The 19,416-nt window shown below is 35.0% G+C and overlaps 1 protein-coding gene across 9 annotated transcripts in view; it reads right to left on the bottom strand.

The window, feature by feature from the left end:
• Positions 1-19,416, bottom strand: part of RBM27 (RNA binding motif protein 27) — an 82,471-nt gene that overhangs the window by 35,522 nt on the left and 27,533 nt on the right. For 6 of the 9 annotated variants that reach the window (XM_082382662.1, XM_082382661.1, XM_082382663.1 and 3 more), the window contains exons 8-14: positions 19,069-19,203; positions 9,714-9,878; positions 7,971-8,120; positions 5,465-5,609; positions 4,868-5,021; positions 2,544-2,840; positions 1,042-1,182 (exon numbers count right to left, since the gene is read on the bottom strand). In XM_082382662.1, coding sequence (XP_082238788.1) covers positions 1,042-1,182; positions 2,544-2,840; positions 4,868-5,021; positions 5,465-5,609; positions 7,971-8,120; positions 9,714-9,878; positions 19,069-19,203 — 1,187 coding nt within the window. The remainder of the gene's footprint in view (positions 1-1,041; positions 1,183-2,543; positions 2,841-4,867; positions 5,022-5,464; positions 5,610-7,970; positions 8,121-9,713; positions 9,879-19,068; positions 19,204-19,416) is intronic. The other 3 variants (XM_082382666.1, XM_082382667.1, XM_082382665.1) reach the window with 2 other exon arrangements.

Genomic DNA, 19,416 nt, shown 5'->3' with positions numbered 1-19,416 from the left:
TCCTTTGCAAAGTTACACATAGGCTATTGTATGCATGTACTACATTTTAAGTAACCAGTCCCATACTGATGGACACTGGATTGTTTCCAGTCTTTTGCTATTGAAGAGAGTCTACATTCCCTAGCCTTGCTCATATGTCTTTCCATAGTTTGACAAGTATTATCTTTGGCACAGATTCTTAGAGGAGGATTATTGGTTTAGAGTAAATGCATACATAATTTTGCTAGATGCTGCCAAATTTCCTTTCACGGAGGCTGTACCATTTAGCATTACCGTCAGCATATAAATTTCAGGTCCTTGTGGACATTATCCTGGTTTATTATGTAATTTAAAAAATGGATCTAATTTTTTTTTCTATCAGGCTATCAAGTTATCCCAATACCATTTACCAAAGAGTCCATACTTTCCCCGCTGAACTGAGATAATGTGTTAGCATATGATAAATTCCTATTTGCGAGTGAGTCTATAATCTCAGTCTTGGATTCTATTCCACTGGCCTTTCTCTTCATGTGCCAGTATCAAATTGTTTGAGTTATACTGACTTCACAGTATTTTTTAATGTCTAGGAGGGCTAACCCCACCTGTTCTTTTTCAGTTTTCCTAGCTCTCTTGGAAAAAAAAAATCACCATTCTGGAGAGTCATCATATAGATATATTCCCAAAAGGAAAGGAAACGACTTAAAAACATATTTCAAAATCTGACTTTTGAATTGACTATGACTGAATCCCCTTCATGATGTTCTTAATTATATTAAAGAAGAAACATTATAAAAGAAATGGATTAATAAAGACATCTATTAATAAATGGCTAAAAATTTCAAATTCCTATTTAGCTTTGAATAGGAAAAGAAAATTTAACTAGCAAATTTCTGGTGGAATCATGGAAATTAGGGAAGTTTACCGGCCACATTTAGGTTAGCTCTCACAATTATCTTGATTGAGGAAATAAGACATTACAAATCTGGGTGATAATCAACTTGTTAATTTCTTTGTGTCACTGAACAACTCTAAACAGATTTAAAGGTCCACAGAAATATATACCTGGCAATCATCTCCAGCACCACCTGACTGATTCAACAAGTGTGCTGCATCACCCTGGTTACCACTTGCATGTCCAAGACGATGTTTCACAGGAACTTTGTTAAGAACATAGGCACCCGATGTCTGTGGTTTGCTCATCATCTGCATATACAAAATAAACATATTTATGGTGGAAGTTTTTTTAAATGCCTAGGAATGATACAAATTTAGGACAGTGATTACCCTGGGGAGGAAGATAAGGAAATGCGAAGGAAGGGTGCTTCAATCATCTGTAAGGTTTGATTTTTTTAAGTGAAGAGGTGGATATACAAATGACTGTTAGTATCCATACTTTTTTGGATGTTTGAAATTATGCATGCATATGTGTATATACTCATACAGAAAAAACTTTCTAATAATTTTCTTAATGTTCCCTTCAATATGTAATGCTTTTTAAGACTTAAGGTTTTAATTGACAGTAGCTTAATAAGAATAACTGTGATATGGCCACCCTAAAAATATAACATAATCTTGGGCTGCATTAACAGAACAGGGTCTAATGGATCACAGAGGTGATTGTATCACTCTTTCATACACCATTCAACCAACACCTGGGGGAATATTTACCTTTGGCCCTAACATGAAATGGGACAGAGACAAAAGAAATGCAGGCTTAACTGCAAATAAACACGATGATAAATTGGAGTTAATACTATGTACTGTTAAAGAATACTTTTTTTTTTCAATCTGAATGCATTTAATCCAAACAAGAGAATGGCTAGGAGGAGATTAACAATATCATCAATATCTGAATGGTTCTAATGCATGGTGGTTTGTTCTTTCCTTCGTTCATCTATCCATTCAAATATGTTTTGAGTGCTGTGTGCCAGGCCTTGTTTTAGGCACTAGGGATCAAATGAATAGAACAGACAAAATCCCAGTCTCTTGGAGCTCCCAGTTCAGTTTTAAAGAGAACAGAATTTTTCTATATGAGAAAAAGTGGGACAAAAGGATCACTATAAGAGTGACTGATTCTAACACAAAACAAAGAAGCTGTTCTAGATTCAAAGTTGTTCAGTCGTGGATGGCTATCATACTTTAGTATGATAGTGATTAGTGTTGAGAAGAATCACTAAAGGTATTTCTTAAACATGCAGATTTATGGGTCCCATATCTAGAGACTGACTCTGTAGATCTGAGAAGGTAAGACCCAGGAATGTGCACCCAGATAAGTGATTTTGATGCAACACAGCACTTCTCAACCTTCAAGGTACATAAGAATCACCTGGAAAGCCTGTTATAACGGATTACTGGGCCCCACCCATAGTGATTCTAATTCAGTAAGTTGAGGTGAAGCCTAAGAAACTGCATGTCTAATAAGCTCCTAGGAGATCAGATGCTGCCGGTCTACAAATCAAACTGAATGGCTCTGATGCAGAAGACCCCAGGACCACAAATTGAGAAACAATGATCTAGAGGATGGGATTAAAGGACCATTAATTCCCTGTGAGCCAGTAGATTACCTTCTGAATACCCCCATGTACCGTTGAGGGAGGAGCCTGGGCCACCAGCACTTGCTGCTGATGAAGGTGCTGTGGCAGGTGATGGTGCTGCTGTGACAGGTGACTAAGTGTTTGCTGCTGTTGCAGGAGCAGCTGTGTTGGCGACTGTAGTGCTGGCTGCTCATTATTTTCCCTGTGCCACAGGACTCGGATGAACCGGTTGTTTAGAACTGCTTCAGTGCTGGAAATGGCTTTTCTGGCCTCCTCATTGGTAAGATACTGGATGAGGGCTGCTTCTGGATCTCCCTTAAAAGCAACCTATGAGAAAAAACAACAGCAACAACAACAACACACATAAATTAATGATTGTAGCTAAGCAAATACTGATAAATTATTGATAAAAAATTCAGAGGTAGAAAACAGCCTGCTGAAATCCATTGTGAATCCTATGTAAATAAAGTTAGCTATCCCTTAAAAGATAACATGTGTATTTCAACATTATATATGAAAGAATATTGGATTATTTAATAAATAATCCTAGTGATGTTACATAACCACTTGGGGAAAAGTTGTTAATTCCTCCCTGGTATCTTACATCCAAATAAACTCCAGAGAGAGAAAACATTTTACAAAAAACAAACAAAAAAACCCAGGGAAAAAAGGTGAATATCTGTATAATCTGAGGCTTTGGAAAGCCTTTTTATGCACACCTATAAAGGTAGGACCCATAAAGACAAACAGTGGATTTGACCAAATAAAATTTTAAACCACTGTCAGTCCAAACCTGCCACAAACAAAATAAATGACAAGACGAAAAAGTAATTTTCATATATATGACAAGCAAAGGTTTGGAAAAGCATTATTATAAATGCCTTCATAAAAAAATGGGCAAAGACAGTGGACAGGTAAATCCAAAAGTACTGCAAATGGTCTATATAAATTAGAGTCTACCTAGGAATAAAAATAAAGCAAATTAAAGCAAGTACAATTTTTCACTTATGAAACTGGTCTAAAAGTTTTTAATGGATCCATATTAGAGCTTTGATGAGGTTCACACATTGCGTTAGGGAGTATCAACTGGCACAACCCTTTTGGAGAACAATTTGGCAGTTCAAATAAAAAGTTTTAAAATTCCCTTTAATTCAGCAATGCATCATAAAAAAATAAAAGGTTTATATAAAAGGAGGCTCACAATAGCATTGTTTTTATAGAAAATAATAAGAACAACATAAAATCCCCCAAATAGAGAATAGTGCTCCTATAAATTATGGCCTACTGCTATGGACTGAGTTATGTCCTCCCCAAATTCATATGTTGAAGCCCTAACCCCCAATGTGGCTGTATTTGGAGACAGGGCTTTTAGGAGGTAAATAAGGTTAGATGAGATCAAAGGGGTGGGGACCTAATCAGACAGGACTGGTGACCTTATAGGAAGAGCTCTCTCTCTCTGTCTCTTCCTTTCCCTCTCCTTCCATCATGTGAGCACACAGCAAGAAGATGCCCGTCTCCAAGCCAGAGAGTCCTTACCAGGAACCAAATTGGCTAGTATTCTGATCTTGGATTCCCCACAAATAAATTTTTGTTGTTTAAGCCACCCAGTCTATGGTATTTGTTATGGCAACCCAAGCAGACTCATATACTCATTTACATTAAAAGCTTCCTAATTTTTCTAAATGCCATAAAGAATAATGACCTAGGAAAAATTTAAGAGAAAAAAGGTATTTAGAGATACATAAATCATATTTTGGTTTGATGGCAACACTGAGTGTCAGGGGTAACTGACTGAAACCCCAACTTAAACAGACCTTCTACTACCCTCAATTACAGCATAACACCCAACCACAAATTGATAAATTCAAATATCTAACAAACACACAGCAAAATATAAAAGCTACGATTTATTTGATGTTAGATTATATGTTACAGTGCCTAAAATTCTCAAGATTAGAACCATCCTTAACCAATTAATATTTCACAAAATAAAAGCCAGTCAGTAAACAAAATTACAATCTTAGAAGTTACCAAAAATCTCACCTACTTAGTTAGAACACTAAAGCAGGTAAAAAAGTCATCTGTCCAGAGATACAACTATGAACAAAAATACAGTAACTGGCCCACTGTCTTTCAGGAAGAGGTTGCAGAAAAGAACCAAATGAATTCAGAGGACAAATTCAGCACAACAACTCCGTCATAAAGTTGGGCATACAGATACACAGTGGAATTTAAAACACATAGCAGAGATGATCAGACTAATCACTGGCTTGTTTAAGCAAGGTAAGCTGATAGGAATATTTTTGAAGATACATTATATACATGGATTTTGTCACCAACATAGCCACACCTACCTGGATATTAACAATAGTTCCAAATTTGCTGAAGTGTTCATTGAGCTTGGTAATGTTGTTCAATTCCTGAGGGATTTTCTTGACTTCTAATTTGGTGTTTGTATACTGATTCTTTCTCAAGAATCCTGGTTTACTCTGATTGTTATTCCCTTGCCTGAAAGGAATATTAACAGATCTTGGTTAAGTCTCCTACATTATGCCTAGGCAAGAGATAATCAGCAAAGAATGTAAGTCTATATTTATTCAAGTATCCTTTGTACGCACTTAACATTCTTCAGAAATGACTAGGTAATTTTCACATTATCCTTATTACATGGGAACCAAACAGGTAGAGAGAAAGAAAGAAGACTGATGCCTCAATAATTCTAATACTGGGTTAGGCCTAGAAATCAGTACAAATTACTAATATCTATTATCAATATTCTGTTAACTTTTCAATATTTAAGACATACTAATGATGCCTCTGGGAACCTTAGCTTTGAGGCACATAGATTGAAAATTAATGATTAATGACAACTCTTAATTTTACAAATTTACTACTGCAAACAAAAAACCAGAAACATCAATTAGATGTTACTAATTAGCAAATTATCTTACTTTCCCAGCCAAGGTTTCTTTGCCAGAGACCCTTCCAAACCACTCATAGCTCTTTTCCGGCTATCTGGTTCAAGAACTACTCTGGTTATGTTGCTATTAATTGAAACAGGAACTGGTGGTTCAGTCTGGATGACAATGTTAGCAGCTGTAGAAAACAAAAATTAACATTACTGACCAGGCGTTGTATTTGGGGAATTTCAAATGATTAAAATTATTTAGTCCAAAAGCTAAAAATCACTGTGAATAGCACCTAACTACTACCATTTCCTTTTCAGAAATGTTTAACAGCAAAAATAAATTATCAATTGCCTCCTTTTTCTTTTTCAAAAATACAATATGCACGTTTAAAAACTCCTAGCCAACTCTAATGAAATGACTGATTCAGGCAAGGATCATAAATGGAAGGAAAAAAAAATCAGTGAAAGGGTGTTGGAGAATAAGATATTTATCTGATGCCAAAGTACCACTCCACAAATTATTTACTTTACAATGGAGAGTTCTAACAATTACGGCAAGTGATCAAACTTATTAGGCCACAAATGGAGTGAAATATTTGTCTCCTTATAGGATTCAACAAGAAGTTCACATGGATAGGATATTACTATGGAATTATGATTTTCTTTTATGTGTGGCAATGATATTGCATGTATGTAGTACTGTGTCTTATTCTCAGATATAAACTAAAGGATCTTAAAGTGTCACAATCTCCAAAATTTACTTTCAAGTGATTCAAGAAAACAATGTGAAGGGAGAGGGGAGGAAGGCGAGGAAGGCAGAGAGAAGAGTGCACACAAGTGAGCATTCATGCCCAAAGCTGACAAAATGTTAACAACTGGTGAATCTAAGTTAAAGTATTCAGGTGTTTATTGCACTTTTGATTTTTTTGTAGGTTTACAATTATTCAAACCTAAACATTGAAAGGAAAATTCAAAGCCAATGTTATAAATTAACACATTCCATTCACAACAGTTAAGACTAAAATACTATAAGACGCTGACCTTACGATAGGTTACCTGTCAGTGGAAAGAGGTGTGTTGAACAAAAAAGCAAATACCAACCCAAAACTGCGCATGTTATATTGAGTATTCTCCATAACTTTAGCAACTCGACCAAAAGTAAAATCAGCAGCAAAGAATAATCACTGTGGGGCTGAAAATATGATCTTCCCACTAATTTCAGGTAATTTGGTAACAATATATGCATTACAGCACAGAAGGTAAGAGCATATTCTTTTTTTTTTTTTTTTTTTTTACCATCTTTATTGGAGTAGAGCATATTCTTTGGAATTAGATAAACCTGGGTTCAAATGCTAGTTCTGTCATGTATAGCAGGGGTCCCCAACCCCCGGGCCAAAGACCAGTAGCGGTCCGCTGCCTGTTAGGAACCGGGCCGCACAGCAGGAGGTGAGCAGTGGGCTAGCGAGCTTCCCCATCGCTCGCGTTACCGCCTGAACTATCCCCACCACCACCCGCTGCACCGTCCGTCTGTGGAAGAACTGTCTTCCAAGAAAACTGTCCCTGGTGCCAAAAAGGCTGGAGACCACTGATGTATAGAATAGAATAGAACAGAAAAGAATTAATAATGGGCAAGTTCTTTAACCTCTCTTCGCCTCAGTGTCTGTCTATAAAAAAGAGAATAAAAATAGTACCTAATTTAAGTTGTTGGTAAGGAATATTAGAGATAATAATATATTAAAAAGGATTTGGTTTAATCTTGACACAAAACTGTTAACTGGTAGTGGCAATAATGTCATTAATGGCAGTAAAGAAGAGTTAATAAAATCAGGATAAGAAAGAAGGTAAGAACAGGAAAATGTCCACCATATAATTAAATCAGGAAAATATCCTCAGGATGGCACATGGCCAGTCGTTCAAATTGAAATTTAATACTGGAAATCTAACTATAATAATAAGTAAGAAACTGGAATCTCATCAAACTCTTTAACCAAACTTTTTTTTGAGCGGAGGTGAAAGGATGGTATCAACCCATATTAAAGGCAATGCTTGCATTTAATCTTTTAAGATTTGTGGCTATGCTTTATAAAGGTCCTAACATATGGTTATAATCATAAATAATAAAAATGGTCAAAGGATAATTTTATCATAGTGTTTAAAATTCTCAATGTTATTAGTGTGAAGCACAGCTCTTAAAACACAAAGTAGGCCATTAAATGATTAGTTCTTTGAGGGCGAGGGATCATGTCATCTTTCTATATCTAACATCTAGCATAGTGCCTAAAATAGCCTAAAGTCCTACAAAAAGAACAATTAATTAACACTAGTATTATTTTTATTTAAAAATAAATATAAGCAGAATATATTTATTTTTATTTTATTTATAGCTTTAAAGTAAAATTTGGAGATAGATATTCAAAAACATTTATTTGAGATCATTACACAGCACTATTCAAAAAGAGACTGTTGAAAGTATTTTTAGACCTTAGTGAGGTCAGAAATGCTATGCCCAAATGACACTTAGCATGAGAAAAAGTTAAATGCATTCTTACCTCTTGGATTTGCATCCATATCTCCAGAGGTTAGGCCAATCAGGTTTGGGCGCTGTGTCTGTGTTCTTGAAAAAAACTGCCTATACTGAGATCTACCAGAACTGGTAATACTAGGAGCTTCTGGATTATAACCATCTGGTTCATAGGTATCTGAGGGAAAACAAAACAACAAAACATGTAACAAATAACAGTAGTTAAATAATTTCCTATTATAAAATAACCACAAAAATGAATTTTCTTCAACAAATGTATCAACTCATATATATTTCTCTCTTTGAAATATAGTATATAGATAAACCTATTGGAAGTCAAAGAAACAAAAATGTTCCAGTCACAAAACACAGACATGCAAATCCATTCTGAATTACTGATATATTTCTGGATTCGTTTACCTAGTCATTTTTGTCCTGTATATTAATCACCTAATGCAAACTTAAATGCACATTTTTAAGAGAAGTTTTCACATACATGAACGCCATATACAAATGACTGGCTGAGTTTCCTTTGTTATCATGGCTCACCTAATTTCTAGGTATTCTTTTAATTGGGGTAAAAAAACCAATCTATTAATTTGGTTATCTGCTTTTCTTTATTTTTTTTTGGCCGCACTGCGCAATATGTGGGATCCTGGTTCCCCAACCAGGGATCAAACCCACGCCCCCTGCATTGGAAGCACGGAGTCTTAACCACTGGACTGCCAGGGAAGTCCCTCAAAATTTAATTTTTAAAATTCTTATGCTAAATAAATATCCTGTTAGCGTTTAAAAAAAATTCTGAATGTGCTTATCTCCAAAATATCCTTTTCATCCTACATAAAATGAAAGAAGGTTAAGATGGAGTGAAGATGCTGATTCTCACAGTTGTGATTTATCAATATAAATCTTTGCATCTTTTTTTCTTAGTGGAAAAACTCCTTTGTTGCTCGTATTAGGTTTCAGCTACAAGATAAGGTACATTCAGATCTTTATTACTAGCCGATTAGTTCTATAATCCAGAGTATAAGATCAGCAAATTATGATTTAAAAATTTTCAGTTACCACTTGTTACTCTTGACAGAAAAATCTATATTGAGGTTGCAGAGAGTTTTAAAGAAGTTACGTAATCAAATAGTCTCGATCTGATAATTCCTGGGAATACACAGAACCCTAAGAAACTTGAAAGCCCTTTAATCATGATGAACTGAGATCTAAACGCAAAGTGAGAAATGTTAAAAACCTCATGAGACACCCTCAAAGCACTCCATAGATCTTCAAAATGTACATGTCAATAGGAGGGAAGAGTTTTCAAGAAATCACATTATACACAGCCATTCCATACAACAAGGGGCAGACGGGAAAAAGACATTTTCATCCATGATCAGGAAGAAACCAGATGTTTTTGTTTTGTTTTAAAGAAAAATTAACCTAGTTTTCTTGTAACATGTAACTGATTAGAAACCATTCAAGTAGATACTCTCTTCCTATCTATCGGATTAGAAACTAGTTCAAGGAACTAGCATGACCTTAGTTACAGACGCACGGAAAGTAAATACAAAGGACACCAGAGATGACAGACACACAGGAGACCTAATCATCTAGGAGCCACTAGGGACAAACCAAAGAAGCAGAGAAACAGAAAATAAAACTACCTAGGAGTTTTAATAGGAATCTGTGAGAGCAGATCAGGATACCAGATCACCTCTTAGGTTGGCCAGTTTATGGTACAAAAGATCAGAGGTGGATGGCCATCTGTAGCAAAGCTTACCTGGGACCAGAGGGGTGGGGCTGGAGACTGAGGTATGGTACCCAATGGAGGATCCCATGAGGTTTCGAGGTGGCACCAAACGAGCTGCCAACAGAGGAGGCGGTGTCCCCAACTGAAGTCGCTCAGATGCAGCAGCACCATGTTCACGAGAGTACATGGGCTGTCCTACAGAGGAAAGAATAGGAGGGCAGCTGGGATTGAGAGTCACAAGCTTCTCGCAATGATCTACTTCCTGAGACTTGAGCCAAGAACAGAGAAAGTATACCAATGGGAACTGTACTCAAGAAGGATGTTACTAAGATTCTTTCTAACTCAAGAAATAGACATGCAACTGGTTAGGATGCATTGAGGTACAAAGAGTAAGAATTAGATAGTGTGACTGCAAAACGTCCATTTTTTATAATCTTAAATGGAATAATTACATGCTGATTTACCCAAAACTGAACAATCAACCATATCAAGTTATTAGATAACAGAACCTTGAGCTATTATTCATGTAGAGTTTTGTATCCAACGAGACATGTGGTTATGAAAGCTGTCATACCCGTTCAAAAAAATTAAAAGCACTCCTCCCCAAACTCATATAATTTCAGGTATGCACAAACTATACTCCCATATCTGAGAGCAGAAAAAGAAAAATAATAAAAGAACTTAAAAAAAAAAAACCCACCACAAGCATACCCTCAGAGAATAAGAAATATTCAAAAGAAAAAATTAAAGACAGTGAAAATTTGTTATCCTACGAGCAGGTGGATAACAAACACAGAGAAAGAAAAAAAGGAAAAAATCCCAGGTGAATAGACTAGCCACTGTACACATGAAATTACCTCAGATATTAAGGACCACTTTTGGAAAGAAAGCACATTTAGAATCTATATTTATAGATGCAAGAAATGTCAGAAACAATGAAGCCAAATTTTGTAGAACAAGATTAAAAAAGACAAGGTATCAAGGAGCAAAGCCCCCTTTGGTTGGTTATTTAATAGTATCTTTTTCACTGACTACCTCGTATGAGACCTACTTTTAAGATTTACTCAATATTTTATATCTAAAGTCAGAGATTCACTATGTGACACAAAACAAAGTGAATTTAGAATTTTTTTTATACCTGATGAAATGTCCTTATAAAGTGAACAATCCAGAAGACTTTTAATACACCTTAATAAGACAAGTCACAAAGCACCACTTGATTTCACAGTAAATGTAGAGAAGAAATAGATGTACTAAACTTTACTACCCTTCTCTTCCTATATATGGAGCAGAGGAGGTGACACATCATACTGTATAAGCAGACCACATAACTGGGGGCTTAGCACCAATCCTTTCAAAACTGAAAAAAGGACCAATCATTACATTGCAAAAACAATTTAACATATCCTCAATGATCTGAAAATAGTTTTAAGCATGACCTACTGCAGAGAATTCCTTGCAGAATGCAGTAGTGAGCTAAAGAGAAAAATGGGAAGTACAATCTCAGTCCATATGACTAGTTTAAATTTATGATACAGCACTCAGTGTGCCATGTGTATTTAATTAATAACTGTCTCAAAGTAAATTAGAAACTAAAAGGCTACTTTGTACAATGTCTTTTTAAAACGAGTGACAAAGAACATGCATTCAGACACTTCAGAAAGATGGCTGTTTATTCAAATGAGGCCTGATTTTCTTTAACAACATCTATCCAGGTCTCTAAATACTATTTCAAAAAGAAACAGTTCCTCAGATAAAAGGCTGATTCTAGGACTGGTTAGAAAACTTCTAACATGAGCCTGGTACACCTTAGTATACCCTGTCCCTCCAAAAGCAAGATGGCTACCAAACACTAGCATGTCAAAAACAAAACAAAGCAATCTGCAGAACCAACATGAAGAGGCTCCCCATGGTCATAAACTAGACAATTTGAACATCAAAAAGGGCCATAATGGGGTGAAACATACTAAACATTAGAAATCCATGAGTTCATAATTATACTTAAAAAAATACAGTGGTCCCTTTGGAAGATATTAGGAAACAAACTCATTTTCTGAAAAGTGATAAATGAAAGGACACAAGCATTTATCCTGTCTTTCCTGTAAAAAGTGAATTTCAGGTTAAAGAAATGGTTAACTCCCAAGTTTTACTTTGTAGAATGCCAGCCAATAAATGTAGAAGAAATCATAGAATTAGAGTATCACACTTTTATAACCCCAAATGAAACAAGAGATCTAGGCAGGGATCACAAATAACCACGAGCAACTTTTTAAACGGATGCATCAGGATGAAAACACCTGTACACAGTGATCAATATTTGTAACACAGAAAGGAGACAACTTGGTATTATGCACATCATGATATACTGCAGTAGGAAGTACAAAACCCCATCAATAAAATATTCATGCAAAATAAGGGGGAAAAAAAAAAAAAAGCAAATGTGACCCTAATTAAGTCTCTAGATCTAAACCTCTAATTTACAGGAAATACAGAGGATAGAGGAATGTGTTAAATAACACCAGGGGATGCAATGTGCCAAGTCCAGATTGTGGAAAAATTCTTCAGGACAAATGACCTGTTCCTTCAACAAATAAATGCCAAGGAGAAAAAAAAAGAGGTAGGAGAAATTGTTATAGATTTAAAGACTTAAAAAAATAAAATAAAATAAAAAATAAAGACTTAAAAACATATTAACTAAATGTAATATGTAACCTTATTTGGATCCAGCTTCAAATGAACCAGCTATAAAGGAACATCTATGATACAACTGGGAATAATGAACACTGGTTGGATATTTGACAATAATACCTGTTATAAATATCTTGGGATTGTGATAAAGTATAGTAATTGTGTGCATGAGTGTTTATCCCTTATCTTTCAGAGCTATATAATGAAGATTTTACAGATTAAATGTTATGTCTGGGACTTGTTCTAAAATAATCAAGTCAGGAGTGAGTTACAGATAAAGCAAGATTAACCATATGTTGATACATGTTGAAGCCACTAAATGAGTAATGACAATTAACTACACTATTTGCTCTCCTCTTGTATTTGAAATTTTCCACAATAAAAAGTTTTTAAAAATCAAATTGGTGGGCTTCCCTGGTGGCGCAGTGGTTGAGAGTCTGCCTGCCAATGCAGGGGACACGGGTTCGAGCCCTGGTCTGGGAAGATCCCACATGCCGTGGAGCAACTAAGCCCGTGAGCCACAACTACTGAGCCTGCGCGTCTGGAGTCTGTGCTCCGCAACAAGAGAGGCCGCGATAGTGAGAGGCCTGCGCACCGCGATGAAGAGTGGCCCCCGCTTGCCGCAACTAGAGAAGCCCTCACACAGAAACGAAGACCCAACACAGCCAAAAATTAATTAATTAATTAATTTTATAGCCTTTAAAAAAAAAAATCAAATTGGTTACAATAATGGTGAAGATAAGCCAGTCACAATTTAGCTTCATTCAATTTAGTTTTTTAAAAATTTTTATTGAAATATATTTGATTTACAATGTTGTGCTAATTTCAGATGTACAGCAAAGTGATTCGGTTAAACATATATATGTATGTATATATATATTCTTTTTTAGATTCTTTTCCATTATAGGTTATTACAAGATATTGAGCATAGTTCCCATATTCATTCAATTTAGTTTTGATCAGTGTAGAGCGACTAAATAATTCCAAACTGCCAACATCCTAAGTTCATACTCTTATCTTGAGTCATTCATATATCTTACATGCCTGACAGCAACATTTTCACATTCTTAATGTTAACTGTAGTCAGTTGAAGACAGTCTATTCAAACTAAAATTTTAGCTACACTTTGTAATTCTCCTGATTTTGTCTTTAAGACTAGTCACAAGAAAAAAAAATCCTGTTTTTTTTTTTAGAAATAAATTTATTTATTTATTTATTTTTGGCTGTGTTGGGTCTTCATTGTTGCTCACAGGCTTTCTCTAGCTGCGGCGAGCAGGGGCTATTCTTCGTTGCAGTGCGCGGGCTTCTCACTGCAGTGGCTTCTCTTGTTACGGAGCACAGACTCTAGGCGTGCAGGCTTCAGTAGTTGTGGCACACGGGCTCAGTAGTTGTGGCACACGGGCTTAGCTGCTCCATGGCATGTGGGATCTTCCTGGACCAGGGATCGAACCCGTGTGCCCAGCACTGCAGGTGATTCTTAACCACTGCACCACCAGGGAAGTCCCCCTGAGTTTTAAACTAAAAGCTCAATCAGAAAAAATAAAAAAGCTATACCTTCCAATTATTGGCCATGTTTATCATGTGTCTTCTCTATTAGAATACAAGGTCCCTGGCACACTTTCTAAAGGTCAGGGCCTAAATGGTGCCTGGAACATAGTAGGACTCAATACTTAAAGAAGGGATGAAAGTTTATTTACTAAAAGTATCCCAATGACAATTATTTCTTTGGATGAATACCTTTATTTGATATTCATTAGACATTATTTGAAATGGGCAATAATGACAACTAATGCAACACAAATCCAAGTAACACACAAGGGGAGAGAAACTCTAGAGAATATACGACGACTCTACTGGAGAATGACTTTTCTACACATCGAAATCCATGATTGTGCACAGAAAAATGTTATGTGTTCCACAGAATTAAATGAGGAATCTCCCGTTTAAGAATATAATGTTTTAATAATTTTACATAGTTAATAACAGGAAATGTATTTTCCGAAAGATAAAAGTATTTTATGTAAATTCACCTGAAGATTGACAACTGCCTTCAACCCAACAATCAGTCTCTAAAATCTAGGATGTTACATTTTACTATTACTCTTTCACATACCCAGTACAACGAGCTTAGCAGTTACAAAATATTTCTACTACTACTTCTTCAAAGAAGCAGAATAAACAGGTCAGATTTAAGGCAGAAAAGGGAGTATACTTTAAAATGGTACTGTCCTGTGCAGGGGGCGGAGGGAACCCACAAAACCCAAAACCCCAAAACTATACACTGAATTGGTGACTTCAAATTTGGGTAAAATGTTTAAGTACTTCAAAGGAAATAGTTGATTTTAATAGGTGTTTTTGCATACAATTCCAACTACATTTCATTATTTAAGTCCTTTTCAGAGTATCTGGGACATCTTAACTCCACAAAAACCAAATTTCAGAGCTTTTTCTAAATTATAACCATTTCCGACATTAAGTTTTGAATGGCATTACCAGGAGCCCCATGTATCCTACCCAGTTTTCCAGTGGGGTAATTCTTTTTCTTCTTTTAACATTCAATTGACCTCTTCAAAAATGAGTGATAATTACAGACTAGATGAAGGTTTTATTTTAGGCAGAATTAGTTCCTTTGTTTCCTGTATTTCTGAGGCACTCTGTTCATTTAGTTTTAACAGCAAAATACACTATGATTGATTTTTGTGGGTTTGTAATTTTTAACATATTTCTTTCCCACTGTTAGATTTTTAGCTTCTTAGGAGAAAAATCATTTCTTATTCATCTGTATATTCCCAGTACCTAGCATTGAGTAGACTCCTATTCTTACCTCCAAAAATCCAGATTTCATTTTTCTATGTTTATTTGGGTCCCTATTGACATAATTTTCACAACTAAATACCATCTGATATGCTGTTCTTCACTTACACACATTTTCTATGCTGTGAGTTTTAACGATAGTTTCAACGACCAAAAAAATCTGTAACTTAAACTTTCCCAACTTGTCAAACTTTAAGGATAGCTTAAGTTCTCTATTACATTGCAAACATACATACAGCTTTTTTACTTCATCTGAACTGAAGCAAGTTCTAATTTTCTTGAAATTATAAACTACAGTGCTTAAAAAGTAAACCTGAACAATTTGAAGAATTCAACTTATCTGTCTCAAAGGTAATTAAAAAAAAAAAAGCTGTTTTAAAATCAACTGAATAGAAAGATACAAAAAATTTATAAATAACCAACTACACTCACCAAAAAAAATTTTTTATGTTTAGATTATCAGGAACTATCTCCTAGGTTTTCAAATTTCTCTCTAAATTTTGTAATCACATTTTAACTTTAAAGAAAGGAAGAAAGCAGTTTGCATAGTAGAGTTTTAAACTTCCCAATATTGAATATTCTATAAGTTTCAAAATGTTCAGTTGCCCACCAACTAAATCTCTTTATAAACAATGACACAGCATATAAGACTATCTTCTAAAGCACTAATTCACAAATGCCAATAGGAAGCTACTGCCCTTTATTGGTCTGAAACAAAAATGGGAAAAAAATGTGATATTTCATAAAGCCAAATTTAAAAGGACTGTCGTTTATTCTGATTTATTTGGTATAAAAATGTATTTTTAAAATCGAAATATTAGATGTCTTCATATGCAGTCCTTAACATAGCAAAATAAGAAGCTGCTAACTGTATTGGTCCCCAAAATTTTCTTGGAAATGTTATCAGCCTCTGAAAAACAGAAACTTGAAACTTCAGTTCTAAAAGGACTTTACTGATATACCAAAAATAGTCTGGCTTTAAAAAATAACAGAAAAATCATCTTCAAACATGAAGTCAGACATTTTGTTCATCTTGACTCCCTAGGGTGTAGCACAATGCCTGGCACAGAGTAGGCACTCAATAAATATTTGCTGAATTAATGAATATTAGGCTAAGTCATTGAAATAAATGGTAACTGCCAGATATCTTTTCATTAAAATCAAAATGGAATTTTTGTCATACTGAGTGAAGTCAGATGAAAAAGACAAATATCATATATCACTTATATGTGGAATCTAAAAAAATGGTACAAATGAACGTATTTACAAAACAGAAATAGACTCACAGATGTAGAAAACAAACCTGCGGTTACCAGGGGGGGAAAGGGGTGAGGGGTGGGGAGGGATGAATTGGGAGATTGGAATTGACATGTACACACTACTGTATATAAAATAGATAACTAATAAGGACCTGCTGTATAGCACAGGGAACTCTACCCAATACTCTGTAATGACCTACATGGGAAAAGAATCTAAAAGAGAGTAGATATATGTATATGTATAACTGATTCACTTTGCTGTACACCTGAACTAAAACAACACTGTAAATCAAATATACTCCAATAAAAATTAAAAAACAAAAAAAAAGCTGGACTTCGGGGCACAAAATTTGATATACATTTCCCCATAACTTAACTGAAATAGAAAATAAAAATCTCATGCTGGGGAAAAAAAAAAAAAGGAACTTTTATAGAGTGAGTCACAATGTTAAATTTAACAATATTAAAATAAATGGTAATTGCCAGATTTTTTAGAAATTAAAAACAAAATGGAATTTTTATTGTGAGTCACAATGTTAAATTTAACAATATGAAAATGTGTCATCTGCAAAAGACTCTCAGATAAATAAAAGGCATTAAGAAGTAATGTTAAGAGCTGATTCAGGGGGGAACAGATGAAACAAGATTGGTCAACATGAAACATGTTGAAGCTGGGTGATGGGAACGTGGCAGTTTATTATACTATCTTCTTTATTTTTATATATGTCTGAAATTTCCCATAATTAAAAAAAATGAGAGAAGCAGTAAAACAAATAAGCACTGCAACAAGACACTATAGTAATTAGAAGACGGTGAGATACTAAAAGTGAAACAGTATGGACAATTACTTAACTATCAGATGTGGTTTCTGTTCTGAAGAAGAACAGCTGAACGTAAGATTTACATAAATGAAAAGAAATCAAATAGTAGGCCTACGTACAATTATATGTCATTACGTAATAAATGCTTTTTGGTACTGTAGGAGTTCAGAACAGAGCAATAATGTTCCCCATATACTTAGAAGATCTGGGTCTTGCAAAAACAGGACAGAGAGTATGTTACTAAGAATGAAGACAGGAAAACAAAGTTGAGTCATGACAGGGGCACAGACAGGGTTATAATTGGCCTGACCACAGAAAATGCACATGGGGGAATAGTGAAAACAGACTACCAAGAAGTGAGGAATAGATTATAGAAAGAGAAGCCATAGAAGGGGGTTCATCTATGGTCTAGGAGGAAATAATGGCCACTGAAGAGTTCTCATAAGGAACTGTCATGGCTGGTTTTCTTAGGCAAACTAGCTTAGCAGCATTATGTGGTATGACATGGGGGGAAGATGGGGGTGAAATGTAATGGAGTCAAGAAGATTGTAGCAATAATCTGACATGTGAAGTGATTCAAGTGTGGATGAGGGCAGAAGCCACAGCAGGAATAGAGAGAAAGGGATGCTTCAAAGAAAAAGAGGAAGAATTTTTCGATTAACTAGATATAAAAAAGCAAAGCAATGAGTCAGTCATGTCAGTGTTTCAATTCTAGGTGATAAGGTGGGTGTTATTTCCATTAACAAAGAAAGACAGGCATTGTGGAGGTAGTAGAGACTTAAGGGAAGATAACAGGTTTGATTTCAGAGAGGCTGAAATTTATGGAGACAATGATAACTACAAAACTATAATAACTATTCCTTACGTGTAACTTGCTAGGTGCCAGATACTATTCTAGATGCTTTATAGGTATTAATCCATTTCTTCCCCAAAACAACCATAATGAGGTGAGTAATGTTATTGTTATTTCTATTCTACAAAAGAGGAAATTAGGATACAAAGAGGTTAAGTAACTTGCCTAAGGTCACAATGACATAAGTGATAGAAGCAGAATTTGAACCTGGGCTTAATTACTTTTCTAAGTTGCCTCTCCAGGTCATGACAGAGATGAAGAAATGTTTATGATAAACACAGTTACAAAAAAAGATGAATTTATCTATAAAGTTACCTAGCTCTGTAAAGAAAATCTCACAGTCTGACATTTTAAACAACCACCTTATTTTTATGTTTTTGAAGAAAATTTTTTTTAAGGCTTAGTCAACTAAAACCAACACCAACAACAAAAAAAACACTTAAGAAATAAAAGAGAATTAGGATCCAAGAAAAACATATTATTACAGTTAAACATAAATGTTACAAAACAGCCTAACCACTAAATATTACAGTTTAAATGATGCTATCTTCACTTCAGCATTACAAGTTAAATAATTAGGTATATTTTATCGGACCTTTTGTATACTCTTAGGAGATAAGCCTTATGTTTTGGAAATTCAATCAGAGGAACAATTTTTGAACAGAAGCTTCAAAATAAAATTCCTTTAGTGGAGGAATGTTGCTACTCTACAGCAGAGTAGACTTCTCCAATACAGAAGGCCTTACCCTTCTCTCCCATTATCACACAAAATTAAAATACAGTTATATATCATAACCACACAGTAAACTGCCCTGTAAACACAAATATAATTTTTATATAGCACAGTCCATAAAAATAGAAATTAATTGTATTTTTTTTAAGTGTAAGAATGTTCTGAGAAAACTGGGCTTTTCTATACCCTAGCAATTTTAAATCAAACGTATACTTACGTTCTGACACTGTATAAAGGAGGTTCTGGGGTAAAGGAGGAGGTAGTCTTGCTCCCACTGGTGCAAGATTGGGCACTGCACTTGTCCCAGGCTGGTCACGGTTGTTTATCAAGCTTGACTGTGTTATAGGTGGTCCTACAGACCATCAAAAGTGAAAGGTAGAGCATTAATGTTTCCTAGCTAATAAAAATACTCTCTACACCAAGTATTAATTTGGATATTCACACTTAAAATACCTACTTTGGCTTAGAACAGAATTAAGGAATTTGATATGTGCAGGCTTAAGCACTGGGTACATAATTAATTTAAATGACATTTTAGTTCTATAACAGACAAAACTAATCTCGG

Source organism: Balaenoptera borealis (assembly GCF_965194805.1).
Source record: "Balaenoptera borealis genome assembly, chromosome: 2".
NCBI classification, from domain to species: domain Eukaryota; kingdom Metazoa; phylum Chordata; class Mammalia; order Artiodactyla; family Balaenopteridae; genus Balaenoptera; species Balaenoptera borealis.
Note: the sequence above shows the minus strand (reverse complement) of the source record. Positions and strands in the feature narration are given on the sequence as shown.